Raw genomic sequence first — 24,684 nt, 5'->3', positions numbered from 1 at the left:
AGATAGATAGATAGATAGATAGATAGATAGATAGATAGATAGATAGATAGATAGATAGATAGATAGATATGTGTATCCATTGAAAATTACTGGTACATAAATTAGATTTGTTCTGACTTGGACTTATTTGTCTGTTGTCCTGAGACAACCTTTGTTGTGAATTGACAGTATAAAAACTAAATTAGACTCAGATTCAGTGTTGTAACAGTAATTTGAGTGACATGGAGTGATTTGCGTCTCTTTAACATTATAAGGACGTGTCCTACGATGACTCCATTATGGATTTCAATTCCGACGCTGCTAACGGGATTGCAATGGAAGGTTACCTTTATAAGAGGGCCAGCAACGCTTTTAAAACCTGGAACAGGTACAACATTTTAATAATCCTTCATGTTGAACGGCTATGATTGCCTCTGTTTGAGACTCTCACGTGCATGATTTCTTACTTTCTCCACTTTAGACGTTGGTTTTCAATTCAGAAAAACCAGCTGGTGTATCAAAAGAGGTTTAAGGTGAGTTTGCGTGAGCGATTAAGCTTCTCTAATGCTTGATCACAGAGCTCACAAGCATGAGCAGCGGTAACTGTTCGCTCTTCCTGTCCGTGAAACGTACAGGACCAGCCCACCGTTGTGGTCGAGGACTTGCGTCTTTGCACGGTCAAGCCCAGCGCTGAGAACGAGAGGCGGTTCTGCTTTGAAGTGGTGTCTCCGTCAAAGTGAGTTTGCGTGGAGGCGCAAGGCTCCATGCGGTCGTTGTGTGTACATGTCGTCAGGTGTGTGGATTAACATGTGCTGCAAGTGGGGTGGGGGTGTTTTTTATTTTACTTTTTTCGTTAAACTTGCCAGTGACCTTTTCTTGTGTGCTGACAAGTTAAATGATGTGTGTGCGTTTGGATAGGTGTTGTTTGTTGCAGGCGGACTCAGAAAGGCAGCAGCAAGCGTGGATCAGCGCAGTCCAAAACAGCATCGCCTCGGCCTTTCAGGAGTGCAGAGAGGACACGCACAGTCCAGTGAGGACACACTTTATTTATTAATCTTTCATCTTCTAAATTTGCATTTTCCTAACTCCTCTGTGTTCATGCAATCAGAGGCAGCGCTGCAGTTCTGTGTCAACAAGTAGTTTAGGGGGCAGTGGAGGATGCGTGGATCAGGAGAACGAGGGATGCAAGGCGCTGGACGAGATCCAGACAATCCCAGGGAACAGGCAGTGCTGCGACTGCGGAGAGCCCAGTCCTGAGTGGGCCTCCATCAACCTGGGCATCACGCTGTGTATCGTCTGCTCAGGAATCCACAGGTAGATGTGACACTTTACAAAATATTATTTTATTGTTTTATTCCAGTCCAGCGGCGTCATGAGTCAGCACCGAGTCCCAGGTCTAGATGCTCAAAGAGAAGAAACATTCCTAATGACGTTTAGTGATGTATTTCACAAAGTTATTAAAATCATAGTTTATCTGAAGCCACAGAAATGTCCTTATATACCAAATGTCCCCACTTGAGTGGTTCAAGTTTGCAGGTCCCCACTTAGATAGTTGGACAAGTACACACACACTTCTATTGTAATGGTTTCCATTTCCCACCAGGAGCCTAGGAGTACATTTTTCCAAAGTTCGTTCCCTGACTCTGGACTCCTGGGAGCCCGAGCTCATTAAGGTAATTGAACCGTTTTGTTTGTTTGTTTTAAAGAGCTACACAATTATTATTTTTTTTCTATTCCTTGAAAAAGTTAGAGATCTTCTAGGGATGACATTTTCTCCTAAAAACATTTATCACAGATAAAAGATTAACTTTTTATTATTTTCCTATTTCCCCAAGTTAATGTGTGAGTTGGGAAATTCGGTGATCAACAGGATCTACGAGGCTCGGATTGATGAGATCACCATCAAGAAGCCTCACCCAACCAGTCCCAGGTACAGAACCGTTCATATGGTCCAGTCATAGATTAAAGGTTGTTTCTACTAATGGTACACTTGCATTTTTTTACAGCACTTTTCTTTTTCTAAGGCATACTGTATATCTCCCTATGAGTTCTAGGTGAAGGTAGCGCAGGTTTAATTGCACATTTGGTTGTTTTAGCAGCAACGCTCTTATAAAACCTCCCGAATAATTTTTTTAATGAGGCCTGTTGAAGCTGTAATCCAAGATTAATAACATTTCGATGAGCTGCAAAGTAACAATTGTCCTACCCAGAGTTCTTGGAGTTTGCCTCAGGTGAGAGGAAAGGCGAGCGGTGGCATCCACGGATACAAAAAGTTTAATATGAATGCTATAACTGTCAGCAGTTCTCAAAGGTCCACGAGGTTATTTTACATCTTGTGTGCAACCTAAACCTCTATAACGGAGCAGACGCAGCAGCTACACGCACCTGATTTAGACCCCATTCATATAAAAACACACAAGCTAAAGCATTGAGTTAAAGAACAGCTTGAACAGTTGCTAAAATCCAAATGTCTTACAGCCTCAAAGAGAATCTGTAAGGATGGTTGATTAGACGCCTACATATAGGAAGCAGTGTTTCCCCTAGCTCATCTCTTCTGACATTTTTTTTTTTTTACCAGGAGTGGGGGGGGGAGACGGAGACACGTCTGTGTTGTGCGCTGTTTGCGCCAACAGTCATTGACTATTGAAGGAAACGGCTCAGCGTAAGGGCAACGGAGCGCTACCTCTGTAGCTTTTTAGCTAGTGCATCTGTATTGCACACCGCTAGTTGAGCGCTATGGCAGTGCCATCAGTTGTTGAATGAGGGGGGACAGTTCGGTAGGCAGGACGCTCAGTTCTGTTGACAGGGCAGGGCACCCTCCTTGGATAATGGGAGGGGAAACACTGGGAAGGTTTGACACAGCTGACCCAAAATGTACGATTAAAGTCGAAAGTGTCAGGACCTGTTTTTTTTGGGGGTGGGTGGGTATAGGTTTATATTTATTTCCTTTATTGGTTTCTGCCTCGGGTGTTTCCACTTCTATCATCAGCTCCTGTCCATAAAGTCCCTAAGCTTCTTACTTTACCATCAGTCAGGCATTGTGTGCACTGTACACTGTTTCCGGTTTTCCTTGTTATTTTTATTATTTAGTATTTTTTGCTGCCACCTCAACCTCAGCCTTTTGTTTGTTTATTGAAGCTTAAAGTTTTTTTTTTGTTTTTTTTTGTACTTGAGCTTCTCATGTCTGGCTTCATCCTTCTCCTCAAATCATGACAGAAAGCACATCGACCAAACAATTCACTCATAAGTTGAAAAGATACATTTAATCGACAATTAAAATGTCCGATTTGTCGAATATATTTATTCCTCCATTTCCCGGCATCCCCTAACATTGTGCTACTGAAGTATTAAACTTGTGGAGTAAAATCTCAAATCTAAAACTTCAGAAAGAAAAATTACAAGTGTATTAATTAAGAGTTAAAAAAAAAAGCTATATATAGGTATAGGCTATATATTTTTTTCTATAATACCGGTAGTTGAAACATAATTTATCATTGTTTGGACTTTCCACCTTTTAGGTTTTAAAAAGAAAAAAAAAAAATACTATAAAGTTTATTTTTATGTTGTTCCGTTCCATTTCTGTTGGTTAAAAGTCCTTATTTTCATGCTCTCTTGTCTTTAAATTTGCTTCCTGCTTTTTTGTTGAAACACTGTTTAGGGATGCACGATATTATCGGCATGGTATCGGTATCGGCCGATATTAGCTTTAAATTTCAATATCCGACATTCCATTAAAATAACTCGCCGATATAAAAGGTGCTGTCTTTGCCTGCAGCGGCAGCGCAACGCGATGACGTCACTTGCACCTACCCAATCTCACGGCGGAGAGGAAAATTCAAAATGGCGGCGTGTGGAAGTTTTATTTTTCGTTGGTGAGGATGTCGGGTTCCGAAGATTTATGGACTACATTGAGCCTCGCTACATCGTCTGCAGTCAGATATTTTTCCGACGTAACCATACCCGAGTTACAAGCCATCATTTCTGACGTCATTGAGAAGCTAATAGCCAATAGTATGACTTGTTGGGTGAGTTTTACCACAGACATTAGGATGTCGTGTTAGCCCCGTTAGCATGATTAGTCACAATGGACAGACAAAAACTTTGAACTTAAAAAGTCTGTCCTTCATGCACAAGACTGCAGAGGATCCCACACTGCAGCTAGGAACATGGAACAAGCCTCCACAAGTGAGACAGCATCGCAGGTGACTAATGCTAATAAATAACGTTTAACACTTTTCATTTAATAAAAGTTCAAGTGCTATGCATATCATATGGCTGTTGCTGAATATATGTCACCAGCTCTTACAGATGTTACACAATTTTTGTAGCACATAAGCCTAAATAAGAGGGCTATGTTCTGACAAAGGAAAGTATATTAAAAGTATTGGTATCGGTTATCGGCCATAACATATTTGCGTATTGGATATTGGCCAAAAATCCAATAGCGTGCATCCTTTATATACATATTATATATATATATATATATATATATATATATACACACACAATAAATATTTACCCATTTTGTTCTAATTTATTTTTAATTAATTTTTCACCCTTTGGTAAGTTTTGATGGTTTAACAGCTTTGGTGCAACTTCAGAAATATCTATAATAACTTCACGCACCATCTTTTGGAGGTGATATTTTTCTCCTTTAATGAAGATGTGGTTTCTTGTATCTTTGTTAAAGCTCTAAAATGAGTGTGTCTTCTGTAAAGATACTTTCTCTCTCTCTCTCTCTGAAGGTTTGTGGTTTAAAATGACCTTTATTGGCAGCCAGCATCTTTTTTTTTTTTTATATGCATACTGTTTGACTTCCTCGTCTCTGTGTTGCAGAAGACAGGAAGTGTCCCAGGTACTTGATACAGACGGTTTGTTTGTTATATCCTGAAACTTGTCATGAGGTTGCACTTTGCAACTTTGTACAGCCTTTTTTTTTTTTACATGCAGATGAATCTGTCTGTTTTCTCTGATAAACCTTTTTGATTTTTTTTGTATCTGAATGTAGAAGAATTTCAGTTTTAATTCACGTAATGTTTGAAAAAGAGACACTTTGAGTTCATCTCAAACTTTTTTACTGAATAATTTGCTTTATTAAATGGAAAGTTTGGACCTTTTGAAGAGTTAAGACGTATTAGAATCATGTCTGTTGCGCTTAGCTTTTTTTTTTTTTTTTTTTTTTTTTTATCTCAGTTTGGAGCAAAAGAGTTTAAGTCTGACAGGATGGACAAGCTAACGGCTAGTCCATACGTGGCCAAGATTGAAGAGGCTTCCTGCCATGTTAAAGTATTTCAATCTTAAAACGTTTAAGGTAGTTCATCATGTGGATGCTATTTTGTAAATCTTTGTTTCCTGTACTTTCACACTACCGGTACATGAAATTCTGTGGTAATTTGAAACGCGGGATGCTATCTTTAGCATTTTTGGTGCAGCCTGGGTTCACTTCCTGCACAGAACAACCATGTAATGCAGAACTGATGATGACTTAAATATTTATTAAACAATGTTTGCATGAACTGCTCTGGAATTCAGAAGTTTGCAATCATTTAAACAACATTAATCCTGTTTGAAGCAGCTATCCATCCATCCATTGTCTTTTACCCGCTTCTTCCATTTTGGGTCACGGGGGTCGCTGGTGCCCATGTCCAGCAATCACTGTGCGAGGGGTGGGGGACACCCTGGACGGGTTGCAGGTCCATCACAGGGCCACATAGACACAAACAACCATTCACTCTCTCACTCACACCTAGGGACAATTTAGAGTTACCAATCAGTCTAACATGCATGCTTTTGGTCTGTGGGAGGAAACCGGAGCACCCGGAGAAAACCCACACATGCACGGAGAGAACATGCAAACTCCACCCAGAAAGGCCCCTGGACCGGGATTTGAACCGGGAACCTGCTTGCTGAGAGACAGCAGCTCTACCAGTTGCACCACCGTGCTGCCCTTGAAGCAGCTAACACAGACAATTATCAGTTATCGATAATTATCAGTAAGCCATTATCGGTTCATCGATTAAGCCAATTGAGGCTGCTTCATGTTTTTTTTTAACTTGTCAGTTTCGTATAACGTGTTCCGGTTTGTCTTTTACAGGAAATTGTTTAGTTTCTGCTGCACATGAAGTGCTACAGCTAGCTGCTGCTGCTATTTGCATTTAAAAATAATCATAAACATCTATGTAATAAATATGACTAAGCCCCTCCATTTGCAACTGGGTACTAGACTTCTTAACAAACAGACCACAATCAGTGAGGATCCATAACTTCTCCTCCTCCACCATAACCCTCAGCACTGGCTCTCCTCAGGGATGTGTGCTGAGCCCCCTCCTTTTTACTCTGCTCACATATGACTGCGCACCTACCCATCCAGGCTGTCACATTGTAAAGTTTGCAAATGATACAGCGGTGGTGGGATGCATCACAAACAATGATGAGACCAGCTACAGGCAAGAGGTGGAACACCTGGAGAGCTGGTGCAAGAGAATAACCTTCATCTTCAATGTGAAGAAAACAAAGGAGATGATTGTGGACTTCAGAAGGAACAAAAACACCTACACCCCCCTGAACATAAGAGGATCTGCAGTGGAAGTGGTCTCCAGCTACAAGTACTTGGGTGTACACATGAATGACAACCTCAGCTGGAGCAACAACACCACCAGCCTGATCAAGAAAGCACAAAAGAGACTTTACTTCCTCAGGCGGCTGAGACGAGCTGGTCTGGGAAGCTCAGTCCTCACCTCCTACAGGTGTGCAGTGGAGAGCATCCTGCTCCAGCATCGTGTGGCATGGAGGCTGCACAGCTGCAGAAAGAAAAGCTTTGCAGAGAGTGGTGAAGGCTGCACAGAAGTCGGTTGGAGTCAGCCTCCCCACCATCACAGACATCTACACCTCCAGATGCAGGAAGAGGGCCACCTGCATCATGAAGGACCCCACTCACCCAGCATACACACTTTTTGCCCCGCTCCCCTCACGAAGGAGGTTAAGGAGCATTAAGTGTAGAACCACTAGACTGAGGAACAGCTTCTACCCTGAGACTGTTAGACTCATGAATCTCTAACCAGAATAATCACTGTGAAAAAAATCACATCACGTTGCCGCTGATCTGTTTCATATTGCTGCTGATCTGTTTCATGCTGCTGCTGATCTGTTTCATGTTGATGCTTGCTCATTTGCTCACACAGACTCATGTTTGTGCTGCTGTTCGACGTAATGTTTTTATGCTATTAGTGCTTAGTGAATTTTTAGTTGATGTTTTTCTTAGTTCATATCTTAGATGTTATCATTGTTTTTCTTTTACATTTTATTGTTGGATGTAACTGGGACCCTGTGTACATGATTTCACTCCACCACATGTACCACATGTGGTGTGAACGACAATAAAGAATCTCTGACTCTGAATTACCAGTAGCTATGAAATTAGAGTCTGTATAAAGATTTATAAACTAGCATCAGCCTGAATGATTGTGACATTTTTGAGATTTGACTTGTAAGACGAGGATAATCCACTTTGGTTTGTGAGCCGCTCAGACTAGCCATTAGCTCGTTATTCTGTTTAGAATTAAACATTATTTCTCCAAACTTGGGTCATACAAAGAGCAATCTGCAACAGGTAAGATATTATAGTTCACTATCTTTCCACAGAACCTCACATTAAAAGATCGGACCTATCAGTTTAAGCCAGTGTTTAAACCGAGTTGTTGTTTTGGAGTTGGAATTAAGTTGAGCTGAACACGAGGCCACAGAAAGCCCTCTTCTGTTCTTTTAGTGCCTCCGTTTGTAAAAGTCCCGTTGCAGTAATTTTAAACCTTTTTCTTTTTGTTCCTCAGAGCAGACAAGGAGTCATGGATTCGGTCGAAGTACGTAGAGAAGAAGTTTATCCAGAAGCTGCCGGAGACTGGCAGAAACCCCCTGCTGAGGCGATCCAGCGCCAGGAGAACCAGAGCTACGACGCAGGATCGGAATGTGCAGCGACCGCCTCTCAAACCCAAACCGAACCGAGCCACGCTGCCTCGGCTGACAGGTAAACCTCACACCACGCCGCAGAGACATGGATGTACTTGTTTACTCCAGCTGATCAAAAGAACAGATTTAGCTGTTTATCCAGCAAAACAAGATTACCCCAAAGATCTTGTCTGCTGTATTTGTGTTGTCAGCAGGATAAACCTTTTCTCTCTCCTTAGGGCTTAGCCCCAGCAACATTGTCCACAAGAACAATACTGGCTTTCATAAAGGTGAGATAAGTCGCACACACACAGAGGCTTTATCTGACTCGACAAGATAAAGCACAAAGTTAAATTTGAGCTTTCAAAAGTGCTAAAAATGTGACAATTCAGAACAAGCCTTCTCAGTTTTTCTTTAAAAAAATGAGCTGATGAAACTTCCCTCAGATGAAGAAGAGGAAGAGGAAGATCTCAGCGACCTTCACCCCGGGGCACTGTTGTATCGCTCAGCCGCTCTGCAGAACTTCCCCGTCATGGCCGACGCTCTGGCCCACGGAGCAGACGTCAACTGGGTCAACTTGGCTGAGGAGTCGAGCACGCCTCTGATCCAGGCCGTCTCAGTGGTGGGCAGAACCTTCAGATCACTTATTTCACCTGAACGAGCCTAGAAACCTTCCTGTTGCACCAATCATGTCAAATTCACTCCATACCATAAATATCTCATAAAAAACTGGATAACTGTGGCACTTTAACCTTCAGTACCTCATTTAATCAGTGGTGGGCACGGTTCCTCTAAACCGCCAATAGCTAACTTTTCATTTAGAAGATTAGCATTTTCGCTAACTTTGCTTTAGTGGAAATAACTTCTGCTAAATTTGTGTCTGGTAAGTTCAAGTCAAATTTTTTTTAAAGACAATTCTCCACATTAAAAGCAGAGAATGGTGGTTTACACAGAGCAATGCTATGTTATACTATGTAGAGCTAAGCAAAGCTAAGCACTGTCCGGTGAGGTCACCACCCTCGCAGTGTTTTTCCCCTTCATATCTACTGCAAACAGTCTCTGACTCACAGTGTCAGTTTACAGCCAATAACAGAGACTTTAACATAAATACCAAACCAGAACAGGAAAATATCAAAAACCCATTTTCTCACTCGGAAACATTGCAAACATAATTCCTACCCAGCATGCTTTGCAACACTCACATCGTCTCTGGGACGTGACTCTCTCACACACACGTCTTTACTTTAATACAAACAGATTTATTACAGAGAGAATATTGATGATGACGCACAGCAACTTTGTAGTTAGTTTATCAAAGTAGTTAACCAAAAAAGTATTGCCAAAGTGAGTTACTGTAATTTATTATAATGAATGACACGAAGGGGACGTCCAACAAAACATTGAATGCATCACTCTGTTTCAGCACAGCAGAGTTCTGCACTGCTATTTTGGTTCTGATGGACTGGATTAATTTCTGAAAGTTCACCTCTGAACAGGACATGGATGCTTTACTTGTGATTTATGAACCATTTTAAGTTGTGTTGACTACGTTGTCACATTATAGACAATCTTACAGTGTCCGTGACAGCAGTATATGATAAAAGTTAGAGTTTTAGTGTTGGCTTCTGATACTTTTTTTTTTTTTTTTTTTTTTATCGGTTTAGCATTAGCTAAGCTAATTTTGTTTTAGTAAGCAAATTGGTGGTTAGCATAGCTAACTTTTTGGTTAGCTGTGCCCACTACTGCATTTAATACATATTGACCAGAAAGATTTGATTTAGTCTTTTTGTGCGAAAGGGATTTCCAATTACTTTCACATTTTGGCCTTATGTTATTTCTCAATTTCACTAAAAGTTTTTGTTTGTGAAACTCCTACTTACTTTATAAATTAAAAATGTTTATTACAAATTTTCACCTAAGAACATTGCCATTATTTTACCGACGCAGTGCATTCTGGGGCAATGACGTACATCGGTTGTAGTGGAGACTAAAGCATGAATCAAGGCTAAAAATTTATAACCTGACAATAAAGTTGTATTTTGTATTAGTCTTTATACACAGTATATGGGTCAAAACCAGGGCTTAATTTGAGCCGGATCCTGTCAGAACAGGATCCGGGAACTCTCTTATTTTGATAAGGTTAATTCCGGTAACTCTTTGCTTGGATCTGGTAACTCTCAGGCTTACTAATAATAAAGTTATGAACAAATATGACTGTCTTAAACTAATAAAACTTATATCGGATATGTAAACTGAAAATAATTATATCCTGATGCATGCTCAATAATCCAGGTAGAAAAATAAAAATAAAAAAAAGTTGGGTCCTCTGGACATTCAAAAAACAAAATAATTAATTAATAATTATATAAACACTAATTTTAAACACAACAGACAACACAACACGATTTCCTAATATCATACGATCATCTGCCCCTTCAAGTGAAGCATTTCCGCCCCTAAAAGAGTGGTGGTGGGGGGGGAGTGCCTGGACGTTTCACACGTGGAGTCAGACAGTGAATTCAGCAGAGAAGAGTCGGCTCAGAACCGTCAAGTTGGGTGGGGGGGGGGGGGGCTGTTTACAAATGTAGGTAAATGTAGATGTTTAACCTGATAAAATACACCAAAATGCAGAAAATCATATCTACTTTATTCAAAATTTTCTGGGGGAGGACCCCCAGCCGGCCGGCCCGCTATTTACATTCCGGCATCGAACAATTTACAAATTAAACCCTGGTCAAAACAATCAAACGTGATCAACTTGTGGTATTTATATTTAATTTAATAGCTCTGGAGCTAATATTATTAGCTTTGGAGCTAACACCATTCAACCTGCCTATGTTATCTACCCAGAATGCATTGCAACACAAATAAAATGGCAATGCTTGTGTGTCGATAATTTAAAAAAAATACATAAAAACACAACAGCCTACATTTCTTATGGTCTTTTTATAGCTAAAGTAATTGTTTATCAAAAAAGGTCAATAGGTCAAACTAGTTGGAGATTCTTTTTACTTTGAGTTGACCACGTGGTAAAATGACCTCTTTTGTTCAGAACGCCCTGGCAGCCTGCGAGTTCCTGCTGCAGAACGGCGCCAACGTCAACCAGGTGGACAGCAGCGGGCGAGGGCCGCTGCACCACGGCACCATCCTCGGTCACACGGGGTACAAATATACTCACACACACGCTGTCATACATCAAACCAGTTAACCAAATTGCTTGAGCTGTAGCACAATCAAACAATCGAGGGAAAGGGAGACACTAACTTGTGCAACGATGCAACAAAATTAAACCTTTCTATTGCTTCATCTCTGCAATGGCTGACAGCAGGGTGTATAGGCTGAATCCCATTTCACCTCTTACTTTTTAGTCCTACCTCAATGTTTTGCACGTTAACGCCACATTGATCCTTTAAGTAATGTAAACTGACGGCAAAGGGGCAGGGAGTGACTGCTGTTAGCGTGATTTGGAAATGGAAGCATCCGTGCAAGAGCTTACCTCATGGGGTGAAGATGATCAGGAGACGACTCATGCCGTGTACCGTAAAATCTTGGACGACAACTTCTCTTCCTTCAACCAGAACACTGAAGATGGGTCTTCAAGCATGACATTGACCCGAAACATATCGCCAAGACAATGTAGGAGTAACCTAACCTGTCTCCAGACGTCAGTTTTGTAGAAAATCTACAGTTGAGTTCAGGCCAAGAAACCTAAAGAATTCAGAGTTCCTGTAAAGAGGTCAGAATCCCTCCTGAGATGTCTTCAAACCTGGTGACCAACTGCAAGATACTTCTCCCCGCTGAGCTTCACAATGAAAGGTTCTCCAAGTACAAAGTCACGTTTTGTTTGATGGCCAAATACAGCAGTCCCTCACTTATCGCAGGGGTTACGTTCCAGACACCCTCACAATAGGTGAAAATCCACGAAGGACATTATATTTATTTTAGTATTTATATATATTTTAAGGCTTTAGAAGCCCTTCCCACACTTTTGCAATATTATTAAGAATGTTCTAAATGCTCTAAAAGAGCACAGCGAAAGAGAGGGAGGCTTAGTTCGGTTGCGCTTGATTATTTTAAATAAACAATCCATGCCGCTCCTGCAGCTCACTCGGGTATAAGACAGACTTCCCGCCCCCTCCTTTCTTTTATTGAGGCTGTCTGTTGTGCGCCCGCCTGTTGTGTGTCTCTGCTCTGCTCTCTGCTGCCTCAAAAAGAGAAAGGAGGGTGTGCCACTCATCCCTGCTGCCTGAGCAGTAGTGATGGGGAAAGACAGACCCCACCCCCTCCTTTCTCTTTCTGAGGCTGTCACAGCAGAGCAGACAGACAGCCTCAGAAAGAGAAGGGAGAGGATGGGGTGGGGTCTATCTTTCCCCATTGCCAATTGTGTGTCGTGTACAATCTTACATTGAAAACCCACGAAAGAGTGAGTCTGTAAAAGTCAAACTGTAAAGTATTGAGGGACTACTATACTTCTTTCACTCAATATCACAAAAATCAGTTTGTAACTTTTATACTTTTTTCATTTTAATTGGTATTCTGTTTCTTGCTGTAAAAATTAAAGAACATTCTTTTATCAATTTGTGTTTTTGTAGGCTTGTTTGTCTCTTCCTGAAGCGAGGCGCCGACTACAACGCCCGAGACAAGAACCAAAAAGACCCCATAACCATCGCTGTGGACAACGCGAATGCCGACATCGTCACCCTGTGAGCGTTTCCCGCCAAGAAAAACTGAACAGCCCAAAGAAGAAGAAACAGGAACTCCTCTGGCTTATCCTCTTTTCTTTTTTTTTTACCTTTCAGGTTACGGATCGCCAAAATGAACAAGGAGATGCGGGAGATGGACGGAGCGTTCGGCCAATCAGGTCATTCAAAGGATCAGGGGTCCGGGGAGGTACTGGGGGGTGCAGGAGGTGGTCGGGGAAGGAAGAGTCTCCAGGCTATCAAGAATCATATCAGTGGCTGGGCTCTGGGGGGACTAGCAGAGCTAAAATGACAAGATGAAAAATAAATAATCTAATTGTAGATCAAGAAGTTACAGCACAAAGGTACAAAGACCAAAAAAGAAAATACGCAAATTATTCAAACGTATTGAAGCTCAGATGAAAAAAGCTCCACATGCACTTTGAATTTTAAATGCTGCACTTTGAAACCTACAAACTCTTCAAACACGTGGTCAATAATGAAAGCAACATGTATAATATATTTAACAGGCCTTCATCGGGTCTATTTAAAGTATTTTTGGATATTTTGATCCAGTGTGCACAACGTTTTCACATTTTAACAAAGTTTTTAATGTTTTGTAGTGTGTTGGTTTATCAGTTTAGTTGTGTAAGCTGAATTCAGTGTTGGGTTTGGTGCTGAGTGATGAGTTTCCCTCACCATTCTGTGAATAGGGAGGGAATTTAAAGGGATGTTTTGTAGTGGGGTTCTGTGGAGAAGTTCTAATCAATTAACATCTTACCCGCTGTAGATAGCTCTGAACAACCTCAGTTTGGAGAAATAATTAATTCAGATTGATGAGCTAATGGCTTTCATTAAAGCTCAAATTAAACGCTTTTATAAAGATTTACAGTGTTGTTGTTTTTGCATGTAGCAGCTAGCTGTGGCATTTCCTGTGCAAACACTTTTAGGCTATCACAATATTTGTCATTGCTGTAATCCTGCAGTTAGAAGGTTCTGGTTTTGACTCTGAACTGGGACTTTTTTGCGTTCTCTCTGGGATCTGGGTGCAAATGGTTTTCTCAAAGTGCCCCTGTGGTGGACCGGTGACCCCGGCACGTTCTTTTAACTTAAACTGTTTTCGCTCCACTAATGGGGAAAAATACTACCATATTTTCCGCCGTACATGTCGCACCACCCTATAAGTCACAACCGTCCAAATATGTCTAAAAAAGTGGAAAAATCCATAAATATGTTGCTTCACCGTATATGTCGCATCTATTATGCGTTGCCGCTGACGCGTCGCGTTTGTTACGTGTCACCGCTGACAACCCGGAAATGTGGGACAGTGTTGTGCCAAAAATCGATTGGCTGCCAAATGTCGGCTGCGAGAGCGTGCACAGGACTTTAACAAAATTAACACTTAAAAACAATTATTTGTTTGCTCAAAATTATAGCACAGGTGTGTCTCAGATGAACTTTTACTTAATAAATGCACTTTAATGGTCAAATTAGCTGCATTTCACCTGGGCAGCGCAGCTTGTTTGACTTGTTCCAAGCAGTGAGCAGAAGGAAGGTGGGAGGCTATGGCAAGCTGATTGTGTCATTAATAGCTGGTGAAGCTCCTCAGTCATCCAGGACATGGTAAATTCAAAATAGTTCAAGACAATAACAAAGTGTAAAGTATAATAAATAAAGTTCAGTTGTTTTTGTCTTGAACTTTTTTGAATTTGTCATCATAGCCACATTTACCTATTACATGATACAATGGCATGCCATACTGCTACTACTACTACTCTGCTGCCATCTAGTGGCTGAAAATGGTACTGTTCTTTTTTTTTCAGTCAGAATGAATGAAAACAGTCATATCTCAGCCAAAAGTAGGCTTATAAATATGGGAAAAAATCCATAAATATGTCGTTTCGGCCAGTAAGTTGCAGGGCATGTAAATTATGCTAAAAACTGTGACTTATATGCCGAAAAATACAGTAATTTTTATCAATTCTGGTGTTACTTTTGTAGGTCACGATATATTGATTTAATATTCAAACGCTAATCTGTCCACCCTCGTCCCTCTCCTTCTTGTGCTTACTTTCGGGTTGGTCCAACTCAGCTGCTATAAACCCCGCTAGCTTTACAGACCAGACAGCTTTCAGCTGTGGTGAAGAAGAAAACAGCTAAAGGGTTTTTTTTGTTTTTTTTTTTAAATAATAAATAAATAAATAAAAGAAAAAAGAAAACGGCTAAAGTTATTTTGGTGAGCAATTCAAAGCAAGGTTGTAGAAAGCAGGGGTGCTGAAGGTGCTGCAGCACCCCCTGATGGATGCAGAAAGACGTGTCCAAATACATAGTTATGGAAGTACATAATGAGTTTTTAAAAATGAGTGAAACGGATTTCATTACGGCTGCATTTAATGTTTGTGACAACGTTTAGACTTGAATCAGATGAAATTTGAGTTAAAAATTAGCCTTTCGAAAATATCCATATAACATTTTAAGGTTTTCTGAAACTGAACCAAAAAACAAACTTGAAAGCAGTTCTTAGAGACATTTTTGGTCAGCTGTAGGTCTCTTTCAGACCAGCCGTTAGCTCATCAAGCTAGTCAGAATTAACTATATTTATCTTGAGGGCTATCTACAGCAGGTAAGATGTTGACTGTTCACAATTGCTTTACAAAACCCCACGTCTAACCATGTGATCTGTCCCTTAAAGCATTCCAGCTGTTACATTAGACTTGTTTTTATTTAAAATATTTTTCATGTAGGGGGCCAGAGTGTCTCTGTTCTCCTGGATCTTCAGGTCAAAAGGAGGTTTTTGTAGCATTTTGTCATTTAGCTCCTTTTCAAGCTGCGAAATCCATTCTTCCACGACTGCTCTTGGGAACTGTGTTTTTTTGTTTGTTTTTTTTTGGGGTGGGGAGTGTCAGTCATGAAGGAATGGAGACGTGTTTGTCTGCTGCTCAGTATTTGAAAGTGCTCTGCTTTTTTGTTGTTTTCGCCCTCTGCCCGCTGAGATGTCCATCTGGTCTCAACTGCTTGTGCAGTGTGGCGCCCTCAGCCAAGCGAGAGGTAAATTGCATGTGCATGCCATGTTTTGTGCGTGTTGCATGCTTTATTTGTGCTCCTTCCTTTGAGGCTTCAACTCAGAAGGTGTTGGGAAACAAACTGAGTTATTAATTTTTTGGCAACTAATGTTAAAACATCTCCTCCGTCTGTAGCTGAGGCTAAAGAGAAGTGAGGCCGTTCTCCCCCTCATGTCGTCTTTTTGTTTTTCCAGGTGATGAAATCTACCAGGACATTTTCAGAGACTTTTCACACATGGCCTCAAATAACCCCGAGAAGCTGAAGCGCCGCAGCGCAGACCCTAAATCCTAACCAGCTGCTGGCACCGCCGCCTCCTCCATCTGTGCACCGTCTGAGTGTTTTCACACACACACTTCCTGGATACCTGCCACTTGTTGGGTCAGAGCTCAGCTGGTGCCGACTTCAGACGGGACCAACGCTCCAAACAGCCAATTCTTTGAGCTCACGTCACAGAGGAACAATGGTGTCCGAGTGGAAACAGTGGAGCAGCTTCATGAGGGGGGTGTGTCCCACAGAGGCCACAGCTCTGCCAGGAGGCATGTATACAACCCAATAAATCTGATTTTTCTTTTTGTTCTTTTAAAATGAAAATGTTTCATGCTTTGATTCAATACCAACTTTTTACATGAAAATAAAATCAAATGTTTCTTATAAATGTCTTTACTTTTTTCCCAGTTGTCTCCAATAAACCCGTAAGATTGCCAGATTGTTTTACATTACAAACAATATTTAAGTTTTATTTTTGTCCAAGTAAGGATTAAAAAGTTTGTATTGAGTGAATAAACCACAGAGCAAATGCATGTTTAAGTTAATCAAATGTGAAACTGACCTAGTCAGGGTGTATTTAAAATTGATGTTTTACCAGTGAATGTCCAGCAGAGGGCAGCACTACTTTAATTATAAAAGCCAACAATTTTAAAAGGTGCTCAAAGAAAACTATTCTGAATTTTAATCAGATGGTTTAGTTTGAAAGAGTTTTCTCCTGTAGTTCTCCAGATGTGACAAACTATCGGTTGGTTTACTAATTACCTGTCAGATCGAAGGCAATGTGCAACATAATGGTACTTCTTCCAGCTATTCAACTGTCAATAATGGTGTACCACAAGGCTCAGTCTTAGGTCCCACCCTCTTCACAATCTACATAAATGTAGGTCAGATCATTCCTTATGCAGCCTTACATTCCTATGCCGACGACGACACAGTTTATTGTTGCGCTAAAACAGTTGCTAAGGTTTTCCAGCTTTTACAGTCTGCTTTCAACATCATCCAGTCCGATCCGTTGTCTCAAACTGGTGCTAAATGCTGATAAAAACCAAAGGGATGCTGTTTTCAAACAGGAAGTCAGTACCAACAGTTCTATTTTATCTACAAATGCTGTTCCTAGAGTTTGTTGATTCTTACATATACTTGGGTGTCTTGGTCAATGCACAGCTCTCTTAAGCCTCATGTCAAAAACTTGGTAAAGAAATTGAAATTAAAATTGGGTTTCTTTTTTAGAAATGGATCCCAACTTTGATGCTAGGAAACTCCTTGTAAACGGCTACTTTCCTTCCCTCCATTGACTATGGTGACATTATTTACATGAACGCTCCTACAAGCACCCTGCAGATGTTGGTCACTGTCTATCGCGGTGCACTAAGATACATAAATGGCTGCAACTACCGCACCCACCATTTACTGGTTAACTGGTCATCATTAACTTCACACAGTCTCTCACTGGTACATTTTCATTTTGAAATCACTTTTTGGTCTGTTGCCTTCATACATCTATACGTCTCTGCGTGAGTGCAGCTACAGCATGCACTGTCAGGACATCATTACCTGCAGCGTCCCCTCAGTGCAGACGGAATTTGGCAAAGAGGCCTTCTCTTACTCCGCTCCCGTTTCCTGGAACACCTTGCAAAAAGATCTGAAGCTCTACTTTGATCTCTCTAAAAGGGATTTTAAACTACTGTTAAGTTCAATACAAAAATCAATGCAGACATGTTCCTGTTTTCAGTATTTTACACCGTTTCATAATGTTTTTTTGTATATTCTTTTATATGCTTTTCATTTTATATGCTTTCATGTGAATGTTTGTTGCTGTGTGTACCTCATCTGTGTTTTGTTAAAATCGGGTCTCTTGTAAACGAGTCCTCGTGACTCAACGAGACGAACTTGTATAAATAAAGGCTGAATGAATAAAATGCAGGTCTGCACTCAAAGTAAACAAAACCGACTCCGCTGAAAACCACGTGGAAGCTCGAGTCACGGTTTACAAAAGGCCGGCTGCGGTTTGTAAAATATGGGGGGCACATTTAAAGTTGGACCTTTTTTCTGTTACTTCGGCTGTTTTTGTAGGTAAACAAACTCTCCTGATAGTCCGCTTACACGTTTTTAATTTAATTTGTCGTTTCTGTTGCGCCTTCACAAAAGTGCAGCCAAATACCAACTGCAAATAAAAATAAAAAAAACAGTAATACATCCACTTCATTTTATTAAAGTTAAGAGCAATTTGTCTCATTTCTCCACATCAGTCTGCAGCTTGATTGCAAAATACGAAGCATTGAGTAAAGACCAATAACTTCAGTTCAAGTAGTACATTTATCTTTACACGGTGAACTACAGCTACAGTGTACTCAAAGTTGTGGCAGAGGGAACCCAGCGGGTCACGGTGACCCCGATGCAAACCTGGTCTTCGTCCAGCTGCTCCCGCAGCCGAACATCTCGGCTTTACAAAGGCTGCTTCGGCTTATGGTTTACAGCGGTTTGGAGAGTGCGTCCAAACAAAACATCGGAGCGCCTGAAAGTGCTTCACACAGAAAATCCTGCAGAGCGACAAAGCACCGACGGAGAGGTCAGATCTTTGAGGTCTTTGCAGCCAGATGAGCGTCAACTGAAAGCTTAAAGTGCCTGACATCCAATTTTTGTCATAAATATGAAGGTATTTTTTTTAAATAAATAACATATTGCAAAAAGAGATGAACAGTTGCTGAAATGTTGTCGTGCGCAGTAACAGGAAGTGATGCCTGCATGTGCATGCGTTGCTACGGTGGCTGACAACACAGAAGACTCTGATGCTTCTTTGGATTATTTAGTCGCTATCAGAGAAAGACAAGTTGGATCAAATATCGTTTGAATAAGAGCAGGAAGTTCCTCTTTTTAAAAAGAGTTCCCCTATGATGTCACTTCCTGTTTCACTTTGGCCACTAAGTTCAAAAGAAAATATGCCAGCTATGTGATAAAACGGGTAAAATTGTGTGTATTATTCCAAAATTTCTTAAATATTTCGATGTTTCCTTCCACTTTTTGTATTTGTAGGTTATACATGTCAGATTAAAGATGAGTGCAAGCATGCCGGTGTTTACAAACAAATTGAATTCGTCAACAAATCAACGGAGTCTGCAGAGTTGATCACCTTCAGAGAGGCGTTTTAAGATTCAGCAAGTTGTTCCCAAAACCGTTTCTGTACGCATGTGTGAGGAACTTTATTTTACAAAAAGACCAGAATGTTCAGTTCATTACCGAGTCCGTCAGCAAAATATCTCATGAAGCAGTGGATGAACTTGAATAAACCTGGACAGTTTTAAAGATGGAGCTAAAATTCGGTGTGGTAGTAGTTGAGGGTGATCCAGTCTGATGAGGGCTAACGTGAAGTTGTGGTTGAAAACTTCGACAGCAAGTGACGAGGATCATTTTAAAGAAGGCCGATTTCATTTAGATTGAGGTGGGCAACATTTTTTGTTTCGCCACATCGAAACGCTTACATCAATCAAACGGCCGCATAAAGAATTGGAAAATACATTTTATTTACGACAGACAAACTAGAAGACCTTTTTCTTATTGTAGCATAGTTAGCAGGATTTATAAAAACCCATCTTGTCAAAATCCTTCAGGAATATAAGACATTGTGTAAACTGGCTCTTGTGGCGTTATATTAAACATGTTAGCAGAAATATGCAAAACAAACATTTAATGTTCAGTGGAAACATGACTTAAAAACAGGTTTTACGCAAGATGTTTAATTTGATTTGTCTCATTTATATATATATATATATATATATATTTTTTTTTTAAGTCGTTTTCTTTTGAACCGAGGATACTGGGAGCCTGATGGAGATTATCCAAGGGCCACTTTTGACCCTCGGGCCTCAAGTTGTCCACGTCTGCTTTAGAAGCACCTTAATGAAGAATTTAATGTTCTGTTGAATTAAAACATTTGTTTTTGTTGATCTTTTTTTATATTTATGAAGTAACGGAAACGTACCAGTGGAACTACTGAACGTTGGAATTAAAATTTATAAGAAAAATCTTGGTTGGTGCTTAGAGTATGTGTTGGGGATGACTCTCAGCTACTACCACGCTACGTTTTGGCTGAATGTGTTAAATGACTGAGCTATAGCCATTTTTGTGTTTGTTCAAGTCCAGTAGCTTAGGCGGCCATCTTGATTTAGTTACTCCAAAAGGAGTTGCAGCTGTGATTGATGATCATATTATATTGTCTGTAGTTTCACAATGATTACTTTGAGTTTTGTTGAAATCCCTCCAGTGGTTCGTGAGATATTTTGCTAACAGACAAGCAAACCCTAAAACTTTTATGACGTGACATAATTGCACAAAGCAGCACTGTTACGGCTGCTTTTATATAGGAATGCAGGCAGCTCTCAATAAAAAAAATTAAAAGTTGAGTCCAGGCACCCACGAGATTTTTGGTCTGCAGACGTTTGAAACTTGAAGTTATTAAACACAAAGTGAGAATTTTTACAAAAATGTTCAGATTTAAACCCTGAGAGTCCGTCCTGTGAAGGTTGGTGTGGAAACATCCCTTTTGGTTTCTGCTCATCTATAAATATGTCGTGACGTAAAGTGCTCAAACAGCACAGTGATTATCGTCTGTGCTGCGTTCAGGGAACACGGCTTAGGTGGGTGAAGTGAAATCACGATGAGGTGAAATTTAAATGTGCGCAACGGAATCATATTTTATAGTCACATCAGGAGATTTCTGCCACCAGAATGTGCAAATTTTCTGACATTTTACCTGAAACTTGACTTTTTTCTGCACATTTTCCTTAAATCACTCCTTCTTTTTGGCACATTTCATCCAGAACATCACTTTGGTTGTGAGGTGCAAACACTCAGTGCAACACAACTCGTGCTGACGAAGTCCTTGAAGATGTCCCGTCATCTGAATTTCACCTCTCCGACTGTTCTGTCGTTCTGTGGATCGAGTCAGGAGGAACGACTTTCTTCTGCTCCTGCTCTTGATGTGACCTGAAGCTGTGAGGACGAGGTGGATCTGTGCAGGACCAGTAGTGAGGCAGAGTGGCCAAGGCGAGGCTCCCGAGGATCAGGAAGGAGCCGGCCACCATGAAGGAGGCCACGTAGTTTCCTCTAGTGTCTCTGAGCCACCCTAAAATACAAAAGACGGATAAAACATCAAAATGCTAACATTAAGAAACAGAATGTGTTGCCAAGTTAACATTCTTCTTTTTCTTCTCATTTTTTGGATTTTTCATCTTCAGGGGTCTCAACAGTCATCCTTCTCCACCTCACTCTGACCTCTGCATCCTCTGTCCTCACTCCAACTACCTCCATGTCCTCTCCAACTGCATCCATATATCTCCTCTGTCTTTTTCCTGGCAGCTGCATTTCCAACATCCTTCTACCAGTATACCCCCTGTCCCTCCTCTGGACATGTCTAAACCATCTCAGTCTGGTCTCTTTCACTTTATCTCCCAGTTGTTCAACCTGTGCTGTACCTCTGATGATCTCATTCCTAATCTTCTCCATCCTTGTCACTCCTAAAAAGAACCTCAACATCTTCATTTCTGCCACTTCCAGTACTTTCTCCTGTCTTTTTGTCCATGTCTCTGTCTCCAGACCATACAACATAGCTGGTCTCACCACTGTCTTGTAAACTTTTCCTTTGACCTTTGTTGACACCTTTTTGTCAAATCACTCCTGAAACTTTTCTCCATCCACTCCATCCTGCCTGGACTCTCTTCACCTCTTTACCACATTCTCCATTTTCCTGGATAGTTGACTCCAAGTAGTTGAAGTCCTGCATCTTTGTGACCTTTGCTCCTTGTAGCCTCACTGTTCCATCGGCCTCCCTCTCATTCACACACATGTACTCTGTCTTACTACAGCTAACTTTCATTCCTCTTCTTTCAAGTGCATACCTCCACCTCTCCAAATTCTCTTCCGCCTGTTCCCTGTTCTCACCACAGATCACAATGTCATCTGCAAACATCATAGTCCGCGGGGATTCCTGCCTGACCTCATCTGTTAGTTGGTCCATCACCAGAGCAAACAAGAAGGGGCTCAGAGGTGATCCCTGATGCATTCCCAAAACCACCTTGAAGCTATCTGCCACTCCTACAGCACATCTCACCAGTGTCCTGCTGTCCTCATGTCCTGTACCAGTCTAACATACTTCTCTGCTACTCCAGATTTCCTCATGCAATACCACACCTCCTCCCTCGGCACCCTGTCATATGCTTTTTCTACATTCACAAAGACACCGTGAAGTTTTCATCAAAGTTCATGCTCAGTCATCCAGGTACAAAATCCAGTAATGCTTAGTCAGGTCATCTGGACAGTTTCTTTTTTATGGAAAAACGTTTCGCCCTCTATCCGGAGGGCTTCATCAGTCTGAGGAGTCCCAAGTAAACAGTTTCCCCACCATACAGTACACTCTTGAAGTGGACCAACAAGTTTGCTGGAGATATGATTTCTGGGGGCTGTCCTGTCCCCCGTCGACTCCTCCCAGGCAGGCAGCCACAGACTGATGAAGCCCTCCGGATAAAGGGCAAAACATCTTTCTACAAAAAAGAAACTGTCCAGATGACCTGACTGAGCATTAATGGACATCATGAAGCTCTTTCCAACCCTCTCTGTACTTCATCAGCATCTTCAAAGCAAAGCTGACATCTGTGGTGCTCTTTCTTGGCATGAAATCATCCTGCTGCTCACAAATACCGATAGTCATCTCTCATCTAAGTCTAGCTTCCACAATTCTCTCCCAGATCTTCATCGTGTGGCTCATCACCTTAATTTCCCTGTAGTTGCTACAACTCCGTACATCACCCTTGTTCTTAAAAATGGGCACCAGCACACTTCTCCATTCCTCAGGCATTTTCTCACCCTCAAATATGCCATTGAATATTTGAGTCAAAAACCTCACTGCCATCTCTCCAAGACATTTCCAGACCTCAACTGTATGTCATCAGGTTCTACGGCCTTCCTCTTCTTCATTCTTTTCAGAGTTTTCCAGACTGCACCCTCACTTATCTTTCCCACTTCCTGGTCCACAGGTTCTATAATCTCTACTCTTATTTTCCTTTCATTATTTTCATTCATTGCCTCCTCAAAGTTCTCCTTCCATCATGCTCTCCTCACTTGTTAGAATATTACCATTCCTATTTTGACAAGCCTAACCTGCTGCACATCCTTTCCAGCCTGATCCCTCTGCCTTGCCAATTGGTACAAGTCCTTTGTGTCCAGCCTCATCATACACCTTCTGTTTAGCCAAGCTGAGAACATTAACTTCATGTAACCCACATTTAATGTTTAGCTACATTTGGTTTCAGCATTAACTTGTGTTTTTGGACTGATTTAGGACCCTATGGATGATGAACTGAGGTCCAACACAGACATCTATACAAATGGTTCTCTTTATCCCTTTTGTAGTGAACTAAGCCTCAGGTCAAAACCTGGACCTTCCTGGGACAGGAACTGTTATTTCATTGACTTGAGTCCAGAAACACAAATTAAGCTCATCCAGAGACTTCTAAGTGTGTCCTGCACTAATCAATTGAAAGAACACTCTCTTTTTTATTATCATTACTATTTTACAATATCTTGATAATCAAAGTGTGTTTAGTTCAAATCATTTTTAAATGAAGTGAACTACTCATTTTAAATCAACTGTGAAACAGTATTAATGATTTTTAATCCTCATTCAAAGTAGAAATCAAGTTAATGAATTCCTACCTGACAGAGGCGTCCCCAGCAGTCCTGCGCTGCTCTCAATAAGCTGTAGCAACCCGAGGCCCCCCATCACCCGCTTCACGCCCACAATCATCGGCACCACGGCGAACACCAGAGAGGTCAGCGCTCCCGAGCTGAAGCCATACAGAAGGCTGATCGCCACCAGTGCAGTGTAGGAGCCAGTTAAAGTGCTCACGGGCAGCAGCATGATGAAGGTGCCTGCCAAAACTGTCCACATGGTCAGTAAGTGAATGAACCGAAAGTGGCCCAGGTCAGAGAACCAACCTGACACCACCCGGCCCAAAATGTCCGTGGCTCCTGCAGCAGACATGACAAAAGCAGCCTGGTACTCCGAGAAGCCAACCTGGCGACTGTGGGCGACCAGGTGGAAATATGGCACAAAGTAGCCAAAGTTGAAGAGAGTCACAGCTAAAGTGTAGGTGATGTAAGGCCTCTCGCAGAGCAGAGACAGCTCCAGGTGGGAGAAGACCCTCTGCAGCATGTTACAACATGTCGATCTACTCTGTGAATCCTCCTGCGGCAGAAAATAAGATTGTTAATGTTCATCATCTCATACGCCACAAAACACAACAAGGATCAGGACAAAACATCTTTTAGGAAAACTACCTGCTACAGAAACAGTGACATGTCTGGAAATCGTCATTTTTATTCACCCAGACTGTTTTTTATTCTTTAAACTACAGGTGTTTGCATTAATATCTTCATTTTCATCTCCTCCAGCTGACCCTCAACTAAATTCACATACATGCAGTTTATCAAATTCACATTTCAGATTAGTTGCAGCACTAATAAAAGTTTTTGTAATAAAAGACACTTTAGCCCCAAAACAGAGATTATTAATCTCCATTCATAAATAGTTTACCTTCATGTTTTTGTATCATAAATCACAATTTGTCTGTCTGTTGTTTTTGTTTAAAATGAAAACTGAATGTTTGTTTATTTTTCATTAATATTATTCATTTAGTCATTCTGAAGTCAGAAATTTTATATATATATATATATATATATATATATATATATATATATATAT

General features: G+C 41.0%; 2 protein-coding genes across 2 annotated transcripts in view; one reads left to right on the top strand and one right to left on the bottom strand.

Annotated features, from left to right (window-relative positions):
- The window catches only part of acap1 (ArfGAP with coiled-coil, ankyrin repeat and PH domains 1), a 45,305-nt gene extending 29,097 nt beyond the window's left edge, over nt 1-16,208 (top strand). Inside the window, 14 exon segments of the mRNA XM_037683525.1 lie at nt 209-367; nt 461-512; nt 615-715; nt 898-1,009; nt 1,088-1,293; nt 1,583-1,652; nt 1,815-1,909; nt 7,806-7,999; nt 8,160-8,210; nt 8,367-8,542; nt 10,973-11,082; nt 12,513-12,623; nt 12,720-12,781; nt 15,856-16,208. Coding sequence (XP_037539453.1) covers nt 209-367; nt 461-512; nt 615-715; nt 898-1,009; nt 1,088-1,293; nt 1,583-1,652; nt 1,815-1,909; nt 7,806-7,999; nt 8,160-8,210; nt 8,367-8,542; nt 10,973-11,082; nt 12,513-12,623; nt 12,720-12,781; nt 15,856-15,953 — 1,597 coding nt within the window. The 3' untranslated portion in view covers nt 15,954-16,208.
- Nucleotides 16,209-20,833: 4,625 nt separating this feature from the next.
- The window catches only part of slc16a13 (solute carrier family 16 member 13), an 8,920-nt gene continuing 5,069 nt past the window's right edge, over nt 20,834-24,684 (bottom strand). Inside the window, exons 4-5 of the mRNA XM_037674287.1 lie at nt 23,637-24,168; nt 20,834-21,051 (exon numbers count right to left, since the gene is read on the bottom strand). Coding sequence (XP_037530215.1) covers nt 20,834-21,051; nt 23,637-24,168 — 750 coding nt within the window. The remainder of the gene's footprint in view (nt 21,052-23,636; nt 24,169-24,684) is intronic.

This window comes from Nematolebias whitei, chromosome 1 (genome assembly GCF_014905685.2).
Source record: "Nematolebias whitei isolate Nwh7 chromosome 1, NemWhi1, whole genome shotgun sequence".
NCBI classification, from domain to species: Eukaryota; Metazoa; Chordata; class Actinopteri; order Cyprinodontiformes; family Rivulidae; genus Nematolebias; species Nematolebias whitei.
Note: the sequence above shows the minus strand (reverse complement) of the source record. Positions and strands in the feature narration are given on the sequence as shown.